The sequence below is a fragment of the Aedes aegypti genome, chromosome 2 (assembly GCF_002204515.2).
Source record: "Aedes aegypti strain LVP_AGWG chromosome 2, AaegL5.0 Primary Assembly, whole genome shotgun sequence".
NCBI lineage: Eukaryota > Metazoa > Arthropoda > Insecta > Diptera > Culicidae > Aedes > Aedes aegypti.
The window spans coordinates 349591378-349616191 of record NC_035108.1 but is presented as its reverse complement, the minus strand read 5'-3'; the positions used below and the strand labels follow the sequence as shown (position 1 = coordinate 349616191).

Sequence of the window (24814 nt, the reverse complement as noted above, 5' to 3'; positions counted from 1 at the left end):
TAAAACTGAGTAATTCCATCGAATTTTCCAGATTTGCGACCTTCCGGGACTCCAGCAACCGGTTCCGCATGGAGCATACTGAACCGAATTTTTCAGGGGATGCCAAAATATCCATCAACCGAATAGTTCCGATGTGAATTACATATACTGAACTGCGATGGAAACTTACTTTTCGGATGTTCCGTGTTTCCGAAACCAGGTATTAATAACTAAGTGATCTGAGAATCTATATTCACAGTCCACGTGATTACATATTCAACAATATGAAGACGGTTCAGATTACTTGTTTAGTGATGAAACTACAGGGTGTCAAAGTAAGGGTCTCTAAAGGGACTTTTTTCAGATGTAGCAGGTTCCCGGTAGCCACAGTGACCAAATCCGGATCTCCGGTAGGTGCAAATGTTGCAAGTTTTATATTTTTAAAACAGGTATTCCGAAAGACATTTTTTTAAACATGCTTAAAATTATCTGAAAACGAAATACAATATATAGTCATGAGCGATGGGTGCGAAATTGCTAAATAATGGTTAACGCATCTCCATAATAGAACGTTACCATGTGAATGAACTTTTTCAGAAATTTGAGAAAATCTTTTAAAAAAATCGTGAGGTATCTCTAAAGCCAATTTTAAAGCAACCTCTGATGAAAATTGTGTAATGTTTTAAGCCACTATTGATGAATAAGGGTTACTAGAAGAACTGGTCAATGAGTTGACAATGTTTGAACAGTTTATAGTTAAATTGTTAGGATGAATGAAAAAAAAATGAATCAATCAAAACTCTGGAAATTTCCTGCAGCATTTTCTGAAGGAACGTTTTGAAAAACATCTGATTGAATTCCTTAATGAATGTGTAGGAGGATTGTTTGGAAAAATACTGCAGTGTTAATAAGCATGGAACCTTATAAAAACTTTTGTACATTCCATTTATTTTTTTGAGAAATGTTTGGAAGAACTGCAGTTGTAATTCTTCGGTGGAATTCTCTAGAAATAAAAAAAAAAATCTATAGGAACTTAACCTTCCAGTCGTCGCGCGGTTTGCCCCCACCAGAACCACCACGCTACTGTTGTGAACGAAAAGCGAGGTTTTTTCAACAGTGTTGTACAAAATATAACAGCGCGACGACTGAAGTGTTAATGATGAAACCCAGGATTGAATTTGAGGAATTCTTTGAGAAGTTCTCAATTACTTTCTCGAAGAACCCATCGAGGATTTTTTTTCGGAGAAATCCTTTGGAGTTTTCGTGGATAAAATGACGCAGAAATTCTTGTCGGGTTTCTTGGAAAAAAAATCTCTGAACATTTTTTTTTCAAAAACTTTGGAATTACCCTTTGCGAATTTTCCCGAAAAAAAATCTGTAAAAAATCTTAGAAAGATCTCCTAGAGTAACAACTGGAAAATTTGGTTGAAGGATTAGTGAAAAAATATCTGGAGGAAGTCCTAAGGCAGCGTCCATTTATTACGTAACGCTAAAATGAAAAATTTTGAGCCCCTCCCTCCCGTCCGTAACGCTTTTTGTGTAAAAAATTTAAAATTTTGGTATAAGCCATAACGCTTGAGCATACTCCTCCCTCCACTAGAGCGTTACGTAATTTGTGGACGGCGCCTATGATAGTGTTTGTAAAAATTTTCAAAATAATCCCTGAGCAAATTACTGTAGATAGTAACGTTGGAGTGCTCATGAAATTCCTGGAGAGATTTCTCAAGATATTCTTTGAAAAATCGCTAGAAGAATTTCTCTGAATATTGGTAGAGGAAACTCTAAAAGAATTTCTGGAGAGATCGTTGTAGAAGTCCCTGAAAGGTTTCTCTGGAGAAACCACTAGGATAATTCCTGAAGCTTTTCCTCGAGAAACCCGGTAAACTGAGTTTAGGAAACTAATACTAAAATTCAACAAATCTCGAAAAAATAGGTATGTTAATCCATTACTGATCAAATATTATTCATAAAATTCAATCATATCTTGGGAAGTCGAAAACATTTGATACCCGGAAAAATTCGTACTGAACAGCTCAAGGAGCGTTTTGATGGTTGGAGGTTTTGACGTGAAAATCCTTTGCCAAAAACATATTTGAACAAATAAATTATTGTTATCAAAGAAATTACTCTGATTGTTATCGAAATTTCCTGAGAATTCCAGGTTTTACAGGTTTTTCCCTGCGACGAGCTAAAATGGATGTATCGTGTCCGATGAACGCAAGACAGTTGAAAGGTGGAAGCAGCCCTACAATGACCACATGAATGATGAGGCGAATCGTCAAGTCAGGCGGATGAATGGTTACATCTTAGAGCAAAAAAAAAAAAAACGTGGTACCGTTTTGTCTCAATTTTCAAACAGACTGATATTCCGATCACTGAGGTTGTGCATGGCAATTTCGATGAAACATTTTACAAAAATATATTATAAATTTTCCTGGAAATGGTTGCAACTCCATGTGAATACCATTGAAGTTATTTTTGAAACTGAGAGTTGTAATGATTATCAAGATCGGGGTCAGTAAAATCAGCTCAAATAAATTTATTCACAAAATTTTCCATATGAATATTATTTATTCGTGCTGTTAGAAATTTGAATCAAGATATTCGGAAATTGAGACAAAATTAGTGAATTATAGTAAATTGTGATGAATCATTATATTATTTTACCGTTAATTTTGCGATTAAGCGTATATTTCTAAATATTAGCTGATTCATCCCAATCAGTTGCATTTAAAGTCACTGTAAGCCTTAAGTATTCGGAATATGAGTAGAAACGGTAACTTGTTTCGTATTCGAGCAGCCATATTAAGTGAATTAAAGGATGTTGTCAAACAGCTACCGTATTGCACAATGCATTTGCAACTTTTTCGATAAAAAACGTTCACCTATGGTAAGCTAGTCCTCAGTAATTTATGAACCGCTTTGAATAAAACTTCCACAACGTATAAGAAATAACTTGAGTTTCAACATATATTGTTGAGTACTTTTTCCAATCACGGATTCAAATGTAGTAACAGTTTGACTCAAGTGAAATTTTTGACGAGAATTTCTAAACGATTTATTTCTAAATATGGCAGCCTCATACAAAAACTGTCAAACTTGTTCATTTCGTCTAAATCTACTAGTTTGCTGAAGATACCATAAAGTTATTCCTCCATTTTTTAGTTGTATCAATTGTTAAATTTGTTAAGAAAATAACTTTAGTCCAATCGTTATTTCTTTCGAATTCGTAATTGACTCTCCCTACTTCATTGTTTCCAGAACTTTCCGTGAGTAATGCTTTAGGGGAAAAGCACTAATTTTCGACATACAAGAAATCTGTACCAATTTTTGGAATCCCATACAAAGTAGACCTAAAACGTATGAATGGGTCGAAAATTTATGCCCTTCCCCTTTATGCCCTTTTCCCCTTTATTCCTTCAAACATTCGATAAGAAAACGTCGGCTTCCTACAAAGTTCTATGTACATTTTTCTTTAAATATTCACATGAATTTCTAAGATTTTCGCCTTATTCAACCATGTTATGTGGAATCGCAGTATGGGTCATTACTCTACATTATTTGTTGAGAAAGTGATCATTGAAGTCATCGTAGAATCCACAAAAGTAGTTAATTTTTTGTCAACATAGAAGCACAAATGGAGCCTCAACGTTGGGAGCATCCAGCTCAAATCCCATGTACCTAGTAGATAACCCAAAGCAAGCTCCTCTATTATGGACGCACAAAATACACTCCCCCCATACAATGAACACTACTCACCTTTACGTGCTTGGCCCCGAGCAGCCTAGCCCGGATCAGTCCGGACCGTTTTCCAGTTCTCAGCACGTACGTGTGCACGGGCAGCGTCTGGACGTAGTCCTCCAGCTGTTGGCCAAGGTGGTCCCGCTCGCTGGCATCGTCCACCAGGATGATTTCCTTCAGCAGCGGCCGGGGCGACCGGTTGATGACGCTCCATATCGTGCGCAGCAGCGTGCTCCAGGCTTCGTTGTGGAACACAATCACTATCGAGGTGGTCGGCAGCTTGGTGGGGTAGTGCTTTTTCTTGCAGCTGGAAAAAAGAAGGTCCGGAAAAGATGGGAGAAAATGAGATTGAGAATTTTACCGTCCGGAGTTTGGGGTTGTATTGCATAGTCGTTTCCCTTTTTTGGGATGGCATAAAAATTACGATTGAATCAACAATCGAGAGAATAAAAACCTAGATTGCTAGAATGGGGCTGGAGGCAATCAAATTATTGTTAATTATCCTAAAAATGACAAACAGATATCTAACTTCGAAGTAGCATCAAGTTTAGACGTGGAAGCTAAGCAATCTTTTCATGGTAAACCAGATTAGTTTTATTTTCCTTGCGTATCAATTACAGTGCTTTAAAGCCGGCTTTTGGCAGCTGCTAGTCAGAATTTTTGGGGTGATTTTTTCCCTAAAATAGCACAAGCGATTGTTCCGGGAAATCATCTTTTTAAGATATTCTGCCAACTTCTACAACAACTTGTTTCATGAATCATTCTAAATATTCTTCCAAATATAAAAACTTTCTGTCGGAATGATCTGAATGTTAATTTTCAGCATCATTCATGTGTTCATAGAAGTGCTGCTACCACCTTTCTATCGGACATTCGTCCGTCAAAACGCTTCCATGATGGAAGCATCCTTGTCCCGGCTCTCTTGTTGAACACATAAAACAAAGGTAACTGCATTCCTCAGAGTCGGAGCCCCAGTTGTCAATAGACAAGGATTTTTCATTTACATCTTCCTGTCTTGATACTTGATTAGTTGATACATTTTTTTTTTCTAACTCATTATTCTATGGACATCTCCAGAGTCAGCTAATTTAGGCTTCTAACGAAACATTACATCGAAACAATCAAATGTATTGAACAGTAAAGCTGAAGAATATTATGTCATATTTCACGACAAAATTTATTAAGATTTATCAGAATAGTGTGCACTACATCATTTCATCCAATTTTCACCGGCTTGTGCTCATTTTTAGGCAATCTTGTGTTGGCAAACCGCGATAAATAGAATCTTCACTGAAAAGAATAGCAACATCAACAAATCACAACCGTCAGAAGCTTGTCTGCTATGATATTGGTAGGCATACCCATCAGGATAGCAATTGATGTAGGCCTGTCACTGTTTTCACCATAAGCCGAAGCTGAAATCACAACCTTCTGGGTCCCAAGGCATCAGCAACAGGAAAAAAGAATACCCAGTCTTTTCCGACAGACAGGAGGCAATATCAGCTTCGAGCTGGTGGATTGAGAAATATCTGTTGCTATCAGTTAGCGTGCCTGAGCCAGATTGGACGTGCCAGGCCAGCGAGCTAGCTGCATCAGTCGTTCTTCGGTGTGGATGGTGATGCTTGTCGACGAGCTACGTGCCGTTCCGATCCGAGCAGAAGGGCCAACTGCTCCCCGGAGTCACTTTTACCGCCCACGAATCGTTACGTGGCATTTAACGTCGCTTTTGTTTTGGTCGTTTTGACTTTGGACAGGTCTTCCCGGCTCGCTGCAGGATCTACACTATCGGACAATAGATTGACGCTTTTTTTTTGATTTTCGATACAAAACTATCAACTTTGGTCTCAGTTATTTATGGACTGATTGATTTTTTTTGTTTACAGCTTATTAGACATAACTTGAATTTTAACATAAAGTACGGTGGGGAAAGTGGATATAAATCAAAAATTAACTTCATCTTAATGTTCAGCTAACGTGAATAATGTAATTCTAACTTTTTATGTCGATAACAAATGAACGACTAATATACTTCAAATCGTTATTTGTTTAGATTTTTCTGACTGTTATGTTTTAAGTATGAGGGACTTGAAAATTTGCACCAAATGATCCACTTCCCCCACCATGGTGAGATAAGTGGATCGCCAATGAAAAAATAATCTATCCCTTAAACAAATGTGATGTAATATATTTTTTGCAATTCCATTGCAAATCAGCCTACTTTTCATCAAGAAAATGAACAACATAACGGCCTACTTTTCCTACCGAAAAAAAAACAGTGCTGAAAAGTGCTACTTTTCAGCACTGAAATCAGTATCGAAAAGTAGCACTTTTCAGTACTGTTTTGGGAACTATCAAAATGACGTCGGATTGCATCCATACGTCATTTATTCAATTGTACTGAATTTCTCAATGACTTAGTCAACTAGGTTCTGATTCTACATCCGTTTGACGAACCGAATTGACTTTTAGTTAGTTGACTGTGAGGGATTGAGTGAGGGAGGCAGTAGCATATGAAAGTTTACTACAAAAAAGACGGGAGCTTTATGGGGCGATTAGCGTTCACGTAGACAATTTTGTGTGTTTATAGATAATTCAGCACTTGAATGGCTTATAATATGGCTGAACATTTTATATACAGTGGCTCAATTTCATATTCGTACAGGATACTGATTCCACATCAAGTTAGTAAAAAACTATTAAATGAAGTATTGAGCTACAAATACTTTATCCATATTGAAGGTAATAGGTGTCATCTATTGTTTGCCAATCACAAAATGTTTCCATTTACATTCATCTTTGGATTAATAGAAAAGTATTGAATTGATGTCTAAAATTCACCCAATTCCATATTCGTACACCTAACAAAATTCAAACGCACAACGTTCAAAACTAAATTTAGAAGCTCTATTTGATTACTGAAGTGCTTTATTATGATGTTCAGATGTAGTGATATACATTTGGACAATTTATTAGTGGACATATATAAAATTTAGGTAAAATTATGAGAAATGCCAGTTTTCCAATGATTTTTGCTATAAAATCCAATAATTCGAACAATAACGTTTATTTTTGTCATTGGATCCAATCTATAGATTATACTAGAAATTTAGTTGAAATATATACACTTTACAGAAATCATAAACAGTTTTTATCCCTTTTGAGTTCAGAAAATTGTTGTGCCATAAGTTCAAAACTCTTCTAAAATGATATTTTTAATCAATGTAAACCAAATTTTCATTCTAAACAACAGGTAAATGTTAATTTCGAATTTGAATGTAAAAATAATTTGAACTACGAACTTCGTTTTACAATAAAGTACCCTAAACTACGCTGTACATACCTCCACATAATTGATGTCATCGTAATATTCAATTATCTTTGAAATAATATTTAAATTATATTCAAAATAGCTCCCTATTTTGCAATTTATTGATTTTATAAGAAAAATACAAAATAACTTGAATGAGCAGAAAGCATCGATACACTATTTAATAGAATATATCCTGTTGTTTTCATCATTTTAAAAACACGTTTGTGTTGCGGTTATGGCAATAATATTTATTCTATAAATCTCTATAATCATGTTTGGTAGTAAAATGTAAATTAAAAATGATAATTACGCAATGTTTTGATAGGAACATTAACTATGGATTATGTATATACATTTAGGAGCCAAACATAAAGGAATTGACTAAAATTTTTGGTTTTGGATTTGTTATAAATATTTTATTACCTAAGATTCAAAAGTATAAGTTGTCGATATCCACTCTTAGCTACTCTAAAACTGATTATAATTTTTTGAAACTTGTGCAATATTCGCAATTATCATTCTTAAGGAAGTGATGATGAAAAAAATGCAATTTATTGTTCGACTTACCGAATATTTTAGCAAAAAACATGGGAAAACTGGTATTTTTCTTAAATTTACTTAAGTTTCAAATATATCCGTTTATAAATTTTCCAAATGTATTCTACTGCATCTGAACAACACAACGAAGAGCTTAAGTATTCATCTAGTTCATTAAAAATTAGTTTTGAATGCTGTATGTTTCTTTTTTGTTAGGTGTACGAATATGGAATTGGGTCAATTATAGACACAATCTCAATACTTTTCCATTATTCCAAAGATTTAAGCAAATGAATACAGTTTGTCATTGCCAAACAATAGATGACACCTATAACCTTAATTATTGATAAAGTATATCGAAGTCCATGCACCATTTAATAGTTTTATACCAACTTGATATGAAAACAGTGCCCCGTACGAAAATGAAATTGAGCCACTGTAGGTTCTGATTCTCCCACAATCCGAATTGAGCCGGGTTTGGAGAGTGCAACGGATATAGAATCGGAAGCCAGTTAACTATGAGGTATTCTATGCTGGAGCACGATCATCTTGCGGACATAGAGGAGACAATAGAGTTTGTTGGTTCATTCTCAATAAAGTCGGGAAGTTTATGTGGCCGTTCGTGTAGGAAATCAAGCACATAAAAATAGGTTTCTTATTATTAGAAAATTATAAGACTGAAAATATAGTCAGCAACGGAAATGTGAAAATTTGTGACAACCATTTCAAGGCCTACCTGATTGAGGAATACTGAGTTGTTACTACGCATTGATGCTCATGTGGGTTTTCTTGAAACATGTTTATGCTCCAATAATTAATCCAGCGGTAATGACATTTTTCGTAATCGCAAAAAAAATGTTGTATGCAACTCGTTGCAAAACTCGATTTTTTCAGCACTCGTCGTATTTATCCAACTCGGCAAGCTCGTTGGATAAATGTACAACTCGTGCTGAAAAAATCATCATAGCACTCAAAGACAAAAAAAAATCACATTTGCTTTTGTTTAACAAACTGAAATCGTTTTATTCTATTTGTGTATATATGTGTATCATCTGTCTAGAACAATTGATATGGTCAAATAACGTACGTAGTTTCAATTGGAGAATTTATATATTTTACTATTTTGCATGAATTTTGAAATATTTTTTAATTTTATTATTTATACCAGAGAGACTGTAAAAACTGTTGGGTGAAATAATTAAAGTTTTCTCTGGTCAGTTTGACAAATGAAAGCTAGAAGTGAAAAAAGTTAGAGGAAAACAACATTTGAGAATATTAAAACTTATCCAAATTCGCGTAAGCAGTCTGCCGAATTGGTAATGCCAATATATGATAATTATACTTGATCCATTTATCCATTATTTATTAGATGGGATGCTAAAAGTACGGGGAAGTGTACCATATCCAAAATATCTGTATTTTATTGGGACCTTCCTTAGCCGAGTGGTTAGAGTCTGCGGCTAAAAAGCAAAGCCATGTTGAAGGTGTCTGGGTTTGATTCCCGGTCGGTCCAGGATCTTTTTGTAATGGAAATTTCCCTAACTTCCCTGGGCATAGAGTATAATCAAACCTGCCACGAATGCGAATGCGAAAATGGCAACTTTGGCAAAGAAAGCTCTCAGTTAATAACTGTGGAAATACTCATAAGAACACTAAGCTGAGAAGCAGGCTTTGTCCCAGTGAGGACGTTAATGCCAAAAAGAAGAAGAATCTGTATTTAATTAAAAAAATACGTTTTTTATTGTGATTCATTCAATTAGAAATGAAATATTCACCATGTGTTGAAAAAATTATTATTCGATTTTATACAGAGATGCAATGCATTTTTGATTGATAGAAAACAATTTTGAAATTAATTTTTTTTTTTTGCAGTTAAAAAGTTAGCTTGTGTTAGTGCTTGTGTAGTACCGTAAAACGGGATAACTTTGAGAATTATTTGGACGAAAATCTGAATTCTGCTTTCTGATGTCAGTATTTTAATTTTATATTTTAAAAACAAGTACTGGTATCTTAGTTGGTTGGTAAATGGCTGGGCATGGCGTACCATTGGTACCTCGCGTACCTGAAGGAATAAAATAGATAGATTCAAGAGTTGCTGTTAACTTGGATTGCTTGTTTCAAGAGTTGCTGTTCACTAGGATTGTTTCGTTCAAGAATTGTGGTTCGTTCAATATTCTATAGAGTTCCATCGTTCATCAAGTCGCTGTTATTTGCGTTGCGGTTACGTTTATTTGAAGATTGCTAAGTATCATTTTAATTTATTTCTTTTTCTCTCAATCTTGTTCCAAAGAATACTATTGACCTTTTTCCATTTTTGAGTTTCCATTATGGGAACTGATGAGGGAGAGGAGGATCCAAAGAAAATGTTCAAATTAATGAATCCTCTTCACTGACCAAACCTTTTCGAGTAAAGGTTTATCCGTGAAAATGTCCTGGACCATTTGTGGTATTTTTCCGTAAAAAAGAATAACCCATAAATGTTCTTTTGATCTCATTTGAGATTTATGAAATGGAATGCTCATATTAAATATATTAAAAAAAATGTTCAACAAGAATAATTTTTCTTCGTACAATTGCAGGTACTTGGTGGGGCGCAAATCTGTCTGATTTAATTACACTTTACAAAACTACTATTCGTTCAGTAATGGAATATGGTTGTTTAACATTTGGGAGCGATGCACATACATATTTTGTGGTTTATAGACAAAGGACAGAAGGTCGAAAGACAAAAGGTCGAAAGACAAAAGGTCGAAAGACAAAAGGTCGAAAGGACAAAGGGTCGAAAATGATTTTCTTGGTGTGATTTTTTTCCTTCTTTAAAAATAGATTTTCGACCTTTTGTCCCTCCTTTTTTTGTTCTTCGACCTTTGTCCTTTCGACCTTTTGTCATAGATTCAATATTTTGAAATCTTTATTTGATATTAATCCTACGAGCAAAATGTTAGATTCCTTTGTTCATTGCCCTACAGAAAATATTGAACCAATTCCTACGAATGCTAAAAAAATTTCATTCATTCATACGCACCATTAATTGAATTGTCTCTATTTTATGAATTGAAACAAATTCCAAAATATCACCATTCTCATTTTGCTAATATTTATTTGAGCGTAAAATCAATGGAATTACTCCCGCACAATTTTATTATACTGATGGTTCATTGATTGAATATATTGCAGGTTTTGGCGTCTATAATTTATTTTCTGGTAATTTTTTTTAAATTGCAATCTCCTTGTTCTGTTTTCTCAGCAGAATAGATCGCTCTATATTTTGCGTGCAACTTGATTGAAGATTATACTCCGAATATTTATATTGTTTGTTCTGATAGTTTGAGTGGTCTCCAGACTTTGAATACAATTAATTTCAATTTTGAAACTCATCATATTATATTAATGATGAAAAGATTATTATTTGAACTTAAATCTCGAGGATTTATCGTTAAATTTGTTTGGATTCCTGCTCATTTTAAAATTTATGGGAATGAACAGGCAGATACGTTAGATAAATTTGGTGTTCATCATAGAATTATTTACAGCCGTAACATATTTCCATCAGAATTTTATCCAAAATTGGAAGTAAAATCTCTTTTGGATTGGCAAACGTGTTGCAATTCGAGCGATAAAAGACGATGGTGTCATTCTATTTGTCATAAAGTCAATTATTATCCGTGGTTCAAAAATGTGCCAGCAAGTATAAATTTTATTTGTTCTTTTTCGAGATTCATGTCAAACCATTATATTTGTAACAGTCTTTAGTATCGCATCAACATAAAAGATTCCAATATATGCGATTGTGGGGAGTTTTATGAAGACATCGATCATATTGTATTTGAGTGTCACAAATTCATTTCTCAAAGAAATAAATTATTCAACAATATAGTAAATTTGAGTCAACCTATTCCTGTATCTTTACGTGATATACTTGATACAAAATGATATTCTATAATGATACTTTTGTTTAGGTTTATTAATGCGAGATCATATTTGGTTTGATACTCTTTGTGTTTTTTTTACTTTTATTTTCAGATGTCACGTTGCATTCGATTCTGCTTCTCGCCCTCACTGATGTCACGTTGAATTCGATTTTGATTCTCTCCCTCACTGGCTTTCGATGACACTCCTAACTTAGTGCCGATTGCTATTTTTCAAGATTATGGCTCTGTTATTTACTGCCGTGTGAGCCTTTAGTATTAAGTTTGATTTATAATGTTTATTGAAAAGTGCCTCTTTGAGAAAGATTTTCAATGAAAATCACTCAAAGGGGGTTCCTCTTTCAAAATTTTAGTAAAAATTAATAAATAAATGAACAGCGTCTGTTTCCTATGTCAGGGGCGGCTGATCATCATCCCAGTGCCAGAGAAGGACTCTAAGCTAAACTGTGCACTATGGTCCTCCGACCATTTTAATACGAATAATCAACGAGAGAATACGAACCGGGACAATCGGCGAAACCACAGCGACGTAAAAATTGAACCGATTGAAAGCTCGGTACGTGGAACTGTAAGTCTCTCAACTTCATGGGGAGCACACGCATACTCGCCGACGTGTTGAAAGACCGCAGATTCGGCATTGTAGCGTTGCAGGAAGTGTGTTGGAAGGGATCAATTTTGCGAATAGATCAATTTTGCGAACGTTTAGAGGTAACCGTACCATCTACCAGAGCTGCGGCAAAACACATGAGCTGGGAACAGCTTTTATAGTGATGGGTGATATGCAGAGGCGCGTGATCGGGTGGTGGCCGATCAATGAGAGAATGTGCAAGGTGAGGCTCAAAGGCCGGTTCATCAGCTTCAGCATAATAAACGTCACAGCCCTCACTCCGGAAGCACTGATGATGATAAAGACACTTTTTACGCGCAGCTCGAACGCGAGTATTACAGCTGCCCACGCTTAGGTTGGCCAAGAGGAGGAATTCAGATCGACTATTGGAAAGTAAGTTCAGTGCCAACCGGCTGACGAACGAAAACGGCTTACGACTTATTGGTTTCGCCGCCTCCAAGAATATGGTCATTTGTAGAACCTACTTCCAGCACAGCCTTCCATACCGATACACCTGGAGATCACCACAGCAGACAGAATCCCAAATCGACCACGTTCTGATTGATGGACGGCACTTCTCCGACATTATCGACGTCAGGAACTATCGTGGAGCTAACATCGACTCTGACCACTATCTGGTGATGGTGAAACTGCGCCCAAAACTCTCCGTCCTTAACAACGTACGGTACCGACGGCCGCCTCGTTATGACCTAGAGCGGCTTAAGCAACCAGATGTCGTAGCTGCATACGCGTAGCACCTCGAGGCTGCATTACCGGAAAAGGATGAACTGGGTGAAGCCCCTCTTGAGGACTGCTGGAGAACAGTGAAAGCAGCCATCAACGATGCAGCTGAGAGCAACGTCGGGTACGTTGGACGGAGTCGACGGAACGATTGGTTCGACGAGTAATGTGGGCAGATTCTGGAGGAGAAGAATGCAGCGCGGGCGGTCACGCTGCAGCAAGGGGGCCGGCAGAGCGTGGAACGTTATAGACGGAAACGGCAACAGCAGACCTACCTCTTTCGGGAGAAAAAACGCCGCTTGGAGAAGACGGAGTGCGAGGAGATGGAACTGCTGTGCCGGTTTCAAGCAACGCGTAAGTTCTATCAGATGCTCAACGCATTCCGCATCGGCTTCGTGCCGCGAGTCGAGATGTGCAGGGATAAGGATGAAAGCATTCTTTCGGGCGAGTGTGAAGTGTGTAAGGAGCACTTCGACGAACACCTGAATGGCGCTGAGAGCACAGGCAATGAAGGACGGGACAGCGGAGGAAATGCCTTCGCCGGTTCTACGGACGACGGAAACAAATCAGCCTCCACATTGAGGGAGCTGGATGCCATTCGTCCAGCTCAAGAACAATACAACTGCTGGCAAGGATGGTATCGGAGCTGAACTCATAAAGATGGGACCGGAGAGGTAGGCCACTTGTCTGAATCGGCTGATAGTAAGAATCTGGGAGGCAGAACTGCTACCGGAGGAATGGAAGCAAGGCGTTATATGCCCCATCTAAAAAAGGCGACAAACTGGAAGGTGAAAGCTATCGTGCAATCACTATCCTGAACGCCGCCTACAGAGTGCTATTCCAGATTATCTTCCGTCGTCTGTCACCTATAGCAAACGAGCTAGCGGGAAGTTATCAAGCAGGTATCGACGGCCGCTCGACAACGGACCAGATCTTGTCCGTGCGGCTAATCCTCCAGAAATGTCGTGACTAGGGGAAGGGGTGGTAAAATGAACACCTTAAGGAAATCATCGTGTTTCTGATAGAAAAACAAGGAATTTGTATAGTTCTATCCCACAACATCAAAAACAGGGATGTTATCTATAGCAACGACACGAATTTAGACTAAAATAGCTGAATTATCACATATTTTTGTTGCTAGCAAAAAACGATGTAAATGTTCATTTTACCTGCACTATGTGGGTAAAATGAACAGCTGTTGGTGGTAAAATGAACATCGTGCAAAACACGTGAGAAAAACAAATATTTCTGAAAATTTTTGTTGCCTTACCGAAAATATATCCATTAATGGTTGTAACTCATTCAAAAATAATTCTAAAGGTATCCGATTTGACCTCATATCATAACGATATTCACCTCACTGAAAATCCTCAAGTCTTGCAAGCTAAAATTTACGTCAGTTCTAATTTTCAAACGTGGTTTTCTAAAATCTTAGTTTTCGTTGATATGTTCACTTCAATTGACCTACATATGAACTCAAACACTCTAATTTATGCTATAAATCGTCCGTGCGTGATAAAAATTCATCGAAATTTGTTTTTTCTTGATAAAAGGCAAGGTGTTCATTTTACCACCCCTGTTCATTTTACCACCACTTCCTCTACCTGTTCATCGATTTTAAAGCGTCGATCCCGCCGGGGACTACGACAAGGTGATGGACTTTTGTGCCTGTTGTTCAATATTGCGCTAGAAGGTGTTATGCAGAGAGCCGGGCTTTATGAGATCCAGTCAATTTGTTTGCCTCCCTGGTGATATGGACATTGTCGGCAGAACAAGGAGGAAGACCTGTAGGGGAACATGGTCCAAGCCGCACTGATGGGGTAAAATGGCTCATCTCATTAAATCATACCTAGAACGTTTTAACTTGTATTCTTTGCCAAACGATGTTTTAATATGATTACCCAAGAGTTGCCGCTACAACCCTTGGACATAAACTCATAGATTTTCTCTTAATTTCCCGGTGAAATTCCAAATTCTTCACTGTTTTGCCTAAATATTAAGGTTTTCTGATGATTTTATTAAAGAATAAGCGTTTCCATACCACAGAGCAAACTCATGGAGAAACTTGATTGCTCACTACTAGTTCTCCATACTAAATGGCATTCTACTCCAAACATTCGATCATTTTGTACCACCCCCGTTTCAACCGGCTTTCCTACACGATTTGAAACCGTAAAAATACTAAAATTTAGTAGTTAGAAAATATTGTAAAGTTATTGTTAGGACATCGAATGCCATTAAAATGTGAATCGCATTAAGAGAAAATGACACAAATCCTCAAAGTGGCATTCGCCTAGGTAGCAGTGTTACGATAGACGGGGATTTGGCGAGCGTGGGGCAGAACCGAGGATGGAGAGATGCGGCCACGAACCGGCGTGGAATTGTTGATTCAGTGTTATTTGTTTAGATGTTTACAAAATAAATGAATGAGTAATCCTGTAAGGTTAATCATTTTGTACGGTAAATCGGAAAAATGGCAAACGTGTTGTCCAGCACTGTACATTGGCTATTTCAGAGCTGCAACTAGTGCTGTTGTAGGATGACGTGATGCCTATTTTTCATTGTTAAGGGTGGCATCTATGCTCGGCCAAAAGCATGAATGAGGCGCCAATCATAGCTAAGCAAAAAGTCAGTGAAAGCATAAACAAACACGCGCTTGCTCAATATCTATCATATTGAGCGTTGATGTTGGGATGCTTTAGCGCACGTCACATCGATTCATCATCCGACAACGGGAGGTTGATTTTCCAGGATCATAATTTACTTCGATGGCAAAACGTTGTGCACTGATATAGGGAGTAAATGATGCTGTCTCATCAATATCGCCTAAAGGTTTATTGAGGCCCTTCTTAGCATTACTGTAATGGTCGCGGTTTTGAAGTAAAGTTATACTGGGTTCGAATCCCGGTTCGATCGAGGGTTGTTTTTCGTCTGTAAAAACATCTCTGGGCATAAAATATTGTTGTTGTTCATATGATTTTATCACATCAAAATCTGTGGAAAATTCTTTCCCATTGGGGTGTAATGCCAACAAGTAGATAAAGGAGGAAATTGACTAACGAATGGTGAGGGTTTCATCATTAACGTTACACTTGATTTATGCAATCGTACGATGCTCACGGCGACATGTAATTAATGAGGGATGTAGAATTTGTGGTTTACTGCCAAAGGTAATGAATCAGCAAATGGTGTGCCAATTTGTTCCACGAAAAGTTTAGAATAGAGCATTTCCAGCTGAGGTCGCTAATGAATATACCATTTTTGGACCCACCTCATCCAATAGGATTGCTAAAATTATTTCATTTTCAGATGTGTTATTCAAAATTGACCACTAAATAAAGTTCTGCAAAAAAATCGTACTCCTTAACTAGACTCCGACCACTAGGGCATGTAATTTCTTTATTTTCAATTCTATTTTTTTCAATCTAACCAAGCTACATATGCCAATGTTGCTGCCGGTACACAACATATCAATTCTATCCCATTGCCAACAGAAAATCCTCGAAATTTTCCAAATTCTGGTAGCATGTGCGGTTCAATTTTATATCTGAGAACAATTGCGGCTTCTTCGTTTATCAAAATAATCGCATGAATCAAGCGTGAGGTGGAGCTGCTATCTTCATCCGTAGGCATATAAAATATTAACTATTTTCTTCATTTCAACTAACCAAACAATACTTGTACGATTTTTGTATTACGTTCGATGCCAAACAATGACAAATAAAAACTTTTACACTTCACAGGCAGCTTGTTTGACTTGTAAAGTCAACGAAATCGAAGCGTGGGGATCAATCTCATGCAGACGAGACGAGCTTCGACAATCCAATTACTCCCTCAAACAATGGTGTTAATTTTCGATTCCTATCGAGTAAACTCGGTGCCTTTCATTCAGTATGGACAATTTCGAAAATCCAATAAATACGGTTCGAACTTAACCATTCGTACAAGCTTTTGTAGATGTAGGCTCGTATCCCGAGCAAAGCTTGAGATCATATTGAAAACTAATTTTGATGTTGTGATGTCGCGAATTTTGATAACTCAGTTTGCTGTCATTTTGGTCGTTTTAACGGTTAAAATATCAAAACTGAGAGCAGAAATATATTCACATGAAATCAAATTGAATACTATTTTTGCTATCAGTTACAGCAAATTGAAAACTATTTCTGCTATCATGGAGGGCAAATTGAGAACACATTGAGATGTACATATCTTCGGTTGATATTGAAACGAGTCTGATGCAAATTAAATGCTTCAATTTTATATTATCATAATGTACATTTATAAACACGAATAAATTGATAATTATATAAAATGAAAGCATTACCAAAAATTTGAAATGATAGCAGAACGAAAACAAAATATGATGTCGAAAATTTCAATGACAAATTGATATCAAATTAAGATATCAACTTGATGTGGAAAACAGAATATGTTTTTGACTTGCTTTCTTTTTGATGTTGGACTTTACTCGGGATGTCTGTTTCACAACCCGTCTACTATATATTTGCACATAAAGATAAAGCCGCCGACGACTAAGTGTAAACGTGACGTGTTCCATCGAAACGCCTACCCACCCCGGCTGTCTCTCGGGGAAAGTATTATCGTGCCCTAGAAAGAGTATAAACCCGCTACCTGCAGCTTCATTTTCAAAAAAAAAAAAAAAAAAAATCAAATTGCGACACCTTTTTTGTACAAGTTCTCAAAAAAAAACTCTTCTAGTTTAAGAATCCATGTCGATACAAATCATTGGTGATATGGTTTTGATGATATTGCGATGTCCTTTTGGGGACCGCATTCTTTACATAAAATGTCCTTTATGGCCATTTTGTTTTTGGTCAATTTATCAAAAACATTTAATGTGCACTATACATTGCCAAATAATAAGGAGCTACTCTGAACAAATCATATAAATCGGTTAAGTATGCTACCAGAAGGTACCAGAAACCTAAATGCTCATTACTCAAAAATGGCTGAACCAAATTGCTTCATTTTTCCACAACATACTCTCATTAATGTATTGTTCCGAAGAGTGAATATTCTAATACGATAAAAATTCTGTAGCATGAATTTTTTTTAATTTTGTTTATTACTAAAATGTTCGAAATTTTGCTAATATCTAATTATTTCACAGGGTTTTTTTTTATAAAACACACAGTATTCCCCTTTTATAAATGCTTGTCAATTTGGCTGCCCTAGCAGCATTTGTAGTCCTTTCGAGATGCTTTCGTGTGTTTGCACAGTTGATTGATCGACAGGTTGAGCATCATGTGCCACAACGCCGCAAAAGCCACGACGCAGCAGCAGCAGCCAGCAGTGAATGATGCTCCAACGAAACAGCTCTTGGTATCATGTACCAACATTGATAGATAGATATACTGAACCCACAATAACGAATCATTAAAAATTAAATGCATTCAAACAATTTGGACAGATAGTTACAGTTCATTCATAATTCACTCATTGAAAACGTTGATAGTATTGAGAGTATTCACTTAAATTTCTAAGAGATCCTCATTCCTTATATTTTATCGCAGAAAAAAAAAACAAGGAGAATACCTTATAAGCAGCTTATCATATATATAAAATCCCAGAGTTGTCTGTCTGTCAGTAACGCTATGAAATGTTTAATCGAAAAGTTTCATTGAGCGCTACAACAGCAATATAAGAGCACAGTAATAATCAATGGTAATATTAATACAACTTGCAAATTGTGGAACACTACAACAGCTTTTGACAGAATTTTCTGGAGTTTTCTGGAACATTGTTCATTCCAATGCGTAGAAAATCCTCGAACCCTTCATCATTGTCGTGTGTTGTGACCCTCCATCTCTCTAATAAGCCTTAGTAATGATTGAAACCTTCGGAAATTTATTACTTTTCGAGATCCCCTTTGCATAAAAAACAGTCTTCGTGATATATGATGTATGCCCTTTTTGAACTTTCATAATAATATTATATATTTAAATTTATCCACACATTACAGGGCTCGTAGCAGGTATCTTTTAAGATACTTGGTCTCTATTTTAATGCAAGTCTCTATTTCTGATGGAAGGTCGCTAAAGTCTCTTTATAACCAAAATGGTCTTCAAAGTCACTATGTTTCTTCTTCTTGTAGTGAATGCTGCACAAAATGCCTGATTGAAAAAAAATCACAGGGAATATAAAAAGAAAAAAAAAAAACAAATTGCTATTCACGGATTTTCTTTAGAGATTGTTCCACGAATTTCAGTTTTCCACCGATTTTCCATCAGTTACTTTAGCATAAAGGGTATACGGAATCAAATTTCACCGCATTTAAATGGTTGTATCTTTTTATCCGTTGGGTATTTCCTATTGAAATTTAGGATGCAATTTGTTCAATGTGTATTTGTTTACACCGTGAAAGTTTCACTAGCAAATGTGCAATCGTTGTGACGATGGAGTCGGAAGAACAGCAGCGGCGCAAAAAAAAAAAAAAAAAAAATGCGCATGGACCTTGAAAATCTGGATCTATTTCATTGTGCCATCAGCAGAAAGCTGGTAATGGTACATTCTACGTGTCTCGTGTTTAAAATCTGTATCACGAACGTTCGACCATCGATTGGAAAGAAAAAGTGGCAAAAATGGATCTCCTCAAAGTGTTAAGGATCACAGTTCAAGCTTTCAAGAAGAATCCTAACAGTTCAGTTCAAGATGTGGCGAAGAAACTCAATCTATCCAAAACTTTCGCAAGATGCGAAAGAATGTGAAGGACTACATACGTACAAAGCCCAAAAGCGCCTAATCGCGATGAACGGCAGAATACGGTAGCTAAAACACGTGCACGGAAGCTCTACACCCAGATGTTGACGAAACCACATTGATTCGTTATGAATGATGATATGTAGGTAAAAGCTGACTCCCTGCAGCTTCCGGGGGTCCAGTTTTTCACTGCTCATAAATTCGATATTAAAAGGCAGAAGCGTTTACTTCCTCTTCTGAGGTCACCTCATAGTTGTGAGGACATTTGAGGTCCTACGATTTTTTGGCCGGATTTGGCATCGTGCCATTACTCGAAAGAGGTTTTGGAGTGGTACAAGGCTAAGGAGTTCAATTTCGTGCCGAAGCAGCTCAACCCCCCGAACGCACCGGAACTGCGGCCAATTGAAAAGTACTGGGCCATCACGAAGCAGGCACTACGGAAGCATCCTAAGAAAGTGAAATTGGAGGAAAATATGAAGAAAAAATGGACTGCCACGCAAAAAAAAGTTGGTCCAAGTATTGTACAGGATCTTATGAGTAGTAGAATTCGTGCATTTGGATATGGAATTGTAGAATATTTCCCCTTTTAACATGTTTTATTTTACTTCCTGAAAGTTAAAAGATAATTGGTTGAACGTGCGATTTTTGCCAAAAATCTGTGTGTCGAAATTTGATTCCACACACCCTTTGTCTTCTAAGGGATTCTACAGAAGTTCTTATGCGAAAATCCATAAGAAGTTATTTCACAGTTTTTAAAGAAATTCGTTAAACAATTTCCCAGCAATCCCTACAAGTATTCCTCAAAGAGTTCGGTGTCGATTTTTCAGTTGTTATCCTACCATTTTCATGTAGTGATTATTCCAGGAAATCTATTAGGAATTTTTCTTTATTAAGGAAGTCAATAAATTCTATCAGTGATTCATCATTGAGTTCCTTCTGTAATTTATCTTGATTTTTTTCTAACTTTTGATTACCGAATTACTCTTGCAGATCTTCCAAAAATATTGAAGTCATTTTTCCTGGATTTTTCAATATTTTATTTGAGGTTTCAGACCAGCAAATACTACCATTTTTACACAAGTTTCTTTTGGGATTCAATTGAATGTTATTCAAGGAGTGTCACCAGAAAAATCTGCAGGATTTTATCCAGGAATTCAATTTATTTATTTTTTGTTACATTATCGTTTCACAAATTTTACTAGAAAAACTTTCAAGACTTCCTCATAAGTTAGAGAGCTCATCAGATATTACAATAGCATTTATTATGGAGATACTATCTTGATTTTGTTTGGGGGTTTCTGGAATAATGTATTTTAAATTGTCGTTGACAATTCCCTACATAATTACTTGAGAGCTTTCTTGTGAAATTTATCAAGGATTTTTGCTGAGCTTTCCAGAGAGATCATAGGATAAATCTATGAAGTCACTTCTAAATGTATCCTTAGAGAAATTCTTGGTTGAAATCTTTGAAAAACAGAACGATAATATAAGAAGTAAACCTATGGATAGGTAGAGATGTCTCAAAAAAAAAAAAAAAATAAATATTGCTGGAGTTTTTGAAGATGTCCAACACGGCAATCTTGGACGAACTCCTTGCGAAATCGATTGAAAAACCATTTGAAAAACTCCAGGATTTAATTGGGAAAATTATGAATGAATCTATAGGAATTCCTGAAGAAACTCATAGTGGGGCCTAAGACTAATTCCTGAGATTATCCTACGAAAACACAGTTTTAAATCCTTGAATGTACCTTAATTATTTCATGGAGATATTCATGAAGAGAGCCTTTAAAGAATCAATAAAATCTATGACTAAATACCTTCATTAGCTTCCTTAAAAAAATTAGAAAATGCATAAAGTAATACGAGTTGTACCACTTGTAATTCCCAAAAAAAGTTACATAGAAAAAATTCTTTCTGGATCATCTAAAAACTAGAAATCTTCATCTTTTGATTCCTGTTCGCATTATTTTAATTCTTCTTCAATTTTTGAAATCTTTTTAATTTCTTTTTTTTTTGCTGTTTGGTCTCTATTTTCAAGCGATTTTAAGGGCATTTCGTCGTTACCAGCCCCGGGATAAAGTAAAAAATACCAATCCCTAGTCATTGCGATTGGTGTGATTTCCCAGATTTTATTAATCAAGTAAGGTACAGTGGTGGAAGTGTATCAGTGGGGTAAGTGGATCATTTGTCTATATTGAGCATAAATACTTGAATATGTTGAATGTTTTCGCAGCATTGCTTCGTTTTAGGTTATGTTCTTACGTCCACACTGATACTAATGCAAAACTGATACTACACCAACACACTATGGTCCAGGAATCAGTTTTACGCGGAAAGATGCATTTTGAGCTTTAGAATGAAACATTAGACAAAAACGGTCTTCTACAAAGTTGTTCGTATTAGTTAAGCCCTTTGTTTGATGTTATTGAAAATTAGGGTGGACCACATTTTCATAGAAATTGTGTAACTAACTTTCTTATTTGTAGAAATTATATTATACATGCTTCAGCAAAGTTGTACACCATTCAATTTCAAGCAACTTTGCCAAAAAAAGTTTTTTTGTGTCTCTTAAATTGACCGATTTAGAGCTTTTTTCATACGGTGACATACAGTGAGAGGCAAAATAAAGTGCCCACCTTACCAGTTTTCGAATTTCTCTCATTGATTTGGTTCAAATTAAAGTTAACACACCTAAATCTTTTGTGATATTTTATTTTTGATGTTCTTTTAAAGTTGCACTTACGAAATTTTGATAAAAAAAGAATTTTACTTAAAGAAAAAGAAAATCAATTTGTATTGAAAAAAAAGTAGTGACAAAAATAAGTGCCCACTTCCTTCTTGGCCCCAGAAAAGATGATTTAAGAAAAATAAAAAGCAATTTAATAGTTAATGTGTCCTCCTTTGGCCTTAAGGACTTGCTGGAGGCTCTTCGGCATGCTTTTCACCAGGTTTTGTAGGTGTTGTGGATCTAGTTCTTCCCAGGCGCGCTCCAAGGCTTCAAAATAATTATTTTTGTTGGTAACACCAGTTTTTTCAACCCTGGCATCGAGAATCGCCCACAAATTCTCGATGGGGTTGAGGTCTGGGCTTTGTGGAGGCCATTCCAGCGGTTTAATCCGACAAGACCGGAAAAAAGACTTGGTCTTCTTTCCAGTATGCTTCGGGTCGTTGTTCTAGAGAAATATGAATTTCTCTTCAAGGCCCGTCTGGATCAGCGAAACCTCCAGATTTTCCAGCAAGATGTTAATGTAGGAATCTGCCATCATTATTCCGTCGATTTTCACGAGGTTTTCTACTCCACTCCATGAAAAACACCCCCAGACCATCACATTTCCTCCTCCATGCTTCACCGTTCCTTGGATGTGGTGCTCTGCATCACACACGAGCCCGCCGCTCTCGGTTAGACAGCTCGAGCTTCAGGAGCGCCACATCCAAGGAACGGTGACGCATGGAAGTGTGATGTGATGAAATGTGATGGTCTGGGGGTGTTTTTCATGGAGTGGAGTAGGAAGCGTCGTGAAAATCGACGGAATAATGACGGCAGATTCCTACATTAACATCTTGCTGGAAAATCTGGAGGTTTCGCTGATCCAGACGGGCCTTGAAGAGAAATTCATATTTCTCTAGAACAACGACCCGAAGCATACTGGAAAGAAGACCAAGTCTTTCTTCCGGTCTTGTCGGATTAAACCGCTGGAATGGCCTCCACAAAGCCCAGACCTCAACCCCATCGAGAATTTGTGGGCGATTCTCGATGCTAGGGTTGAAAAAACTGGTGTTACCAACAAAAATAATTATTTTGAAGCCTTGGAGCGCGCCTGGGAAGAACTAGATCCACAACACCTACAAAACCTGGTGAAAAGCATGCCGAAGAGCCTCCAGCAAGTCCTTAAGGCCAAAGGAGGACACATTAACTATTAAATTGCTTTTTATTTTTCTTAAATCATCTTTTCTGGGGCCAAGAAGGAAGTGGGCACTTATTTTTGTCACTACTTTTTTTTCAATACAAATTGATTTTCTTTTTCTTTAAGTAAAATTCTTTTTTTAATCAAAATTTCGTAAGTGCAACTTTAAAAGAACATCAAAAATAAAATATCACAAAAGATTTAGGTGTGTTAACTTTAATTTGAACCAAATCAATGAGAGAAATTCGAAAACTGGTAAGGTGGGCACTTTATTTTGCCTCTCACTGTAGGGTGGTCCGAACAAAACTGGTTTTCTGGCTCTAGAGTTTTCAATTCAAATTTCTCATCAAAGTAGTCTATGAAACACTTTTAGAGCTTTAAAAAATGCGTAATTTGGTGAGTGAAGAAACTCGCTATCTCCTTCCGTTCAGGCGTTATTGTTGTTTTTCTCTCAAAAACATGCCTACTTTGATTGTGAATATCTCTGATTGGGGCAAACATAAAAAATATCTTTTGACGGCATTCAAAAGACAAAATAAAATTGTATATTATATCAAAAAATTACAGATGTGTTATTTTTGTAACTCTAATAAAATGCTTTGAAAAACAAAGGATTTTAAGCAGAAAAACTTTAATAACTTTTGAACTAAAATAGGTATCATCAATATTTTTGCATGAAAATTTGCGTTTTGTTAAGTTCTTCAAGTCGTTCATAGACCGCTTTGACGAGAAAATAATATAAACTAATATAATATGAATATATGAATAAGTTTGAATACTCGAAATTTTGTTTTGTTTTTACTGTTTCTCATTACAAGCTTAAATTTGTCTAATTGACTATAGGAAATTTGAATTAATCCAACTAAAATTTATTTTAATCTTTCTGATGTAAGAAAATATAAAAGAATGAATATTGCAATATTCTAACAAAACTTTTCGTGGTTTTTTAAAGCTGAATTGCAAAAGAGCAACACATACAAATTTTCCAATTGAAAACATATTATCGTACCTTATTTGACCATATAAATTGTTCTAGACAGATGATACAAATACATTCAAAAATAAAATAAGAAGATTTCAGTTTGTTAAACAAAAATAAATGTATCTAATATTTTTAAACTACAAGTGTTTTTCGAAAACATCGTTAGGCATAATCCTACAATACTTCTTTATAACTTATGTGATTATATTAAAGAATTTTCTCCAAATAATTCTAGCTACAATTTTTTATTTTTGTTTGAATTAGTGTGAACTAATGTATAAATATTTTTAATAATATTTTGATAAAATGAAGACACTTTTCAATTTTTATAGTATCAAAACATAACATAACTAGCACTAA

General features: G+C 36.2%; 1 protein-coding gene across 15 annotated transcripts in view; it reads right to left on the bottom strand.

Moving 5' to 3' along the window:
• LOC5577563 (polypeptide N-acetylgalactosaminyltransferase 5) overlaps positions 1-24814 on the bottom strand; it is a 367508-nt gene that overhangs the window by 54143 nt on the left and 288551 nt on the right. For all 15 annotated transcript variants that reach the window (XM_021846257.1, XM_021846247.1, XM_021846248.1 and 12 more), the window contains one exon: positions 3739-4027. In XM_021846257.1, the coding sequence (XP_021701949.1) occupies positions 3739-4027 (289 nt within the window). The remainder of the gene's footprint in view (positions 1-3738; positions 4028-24814) is intronic.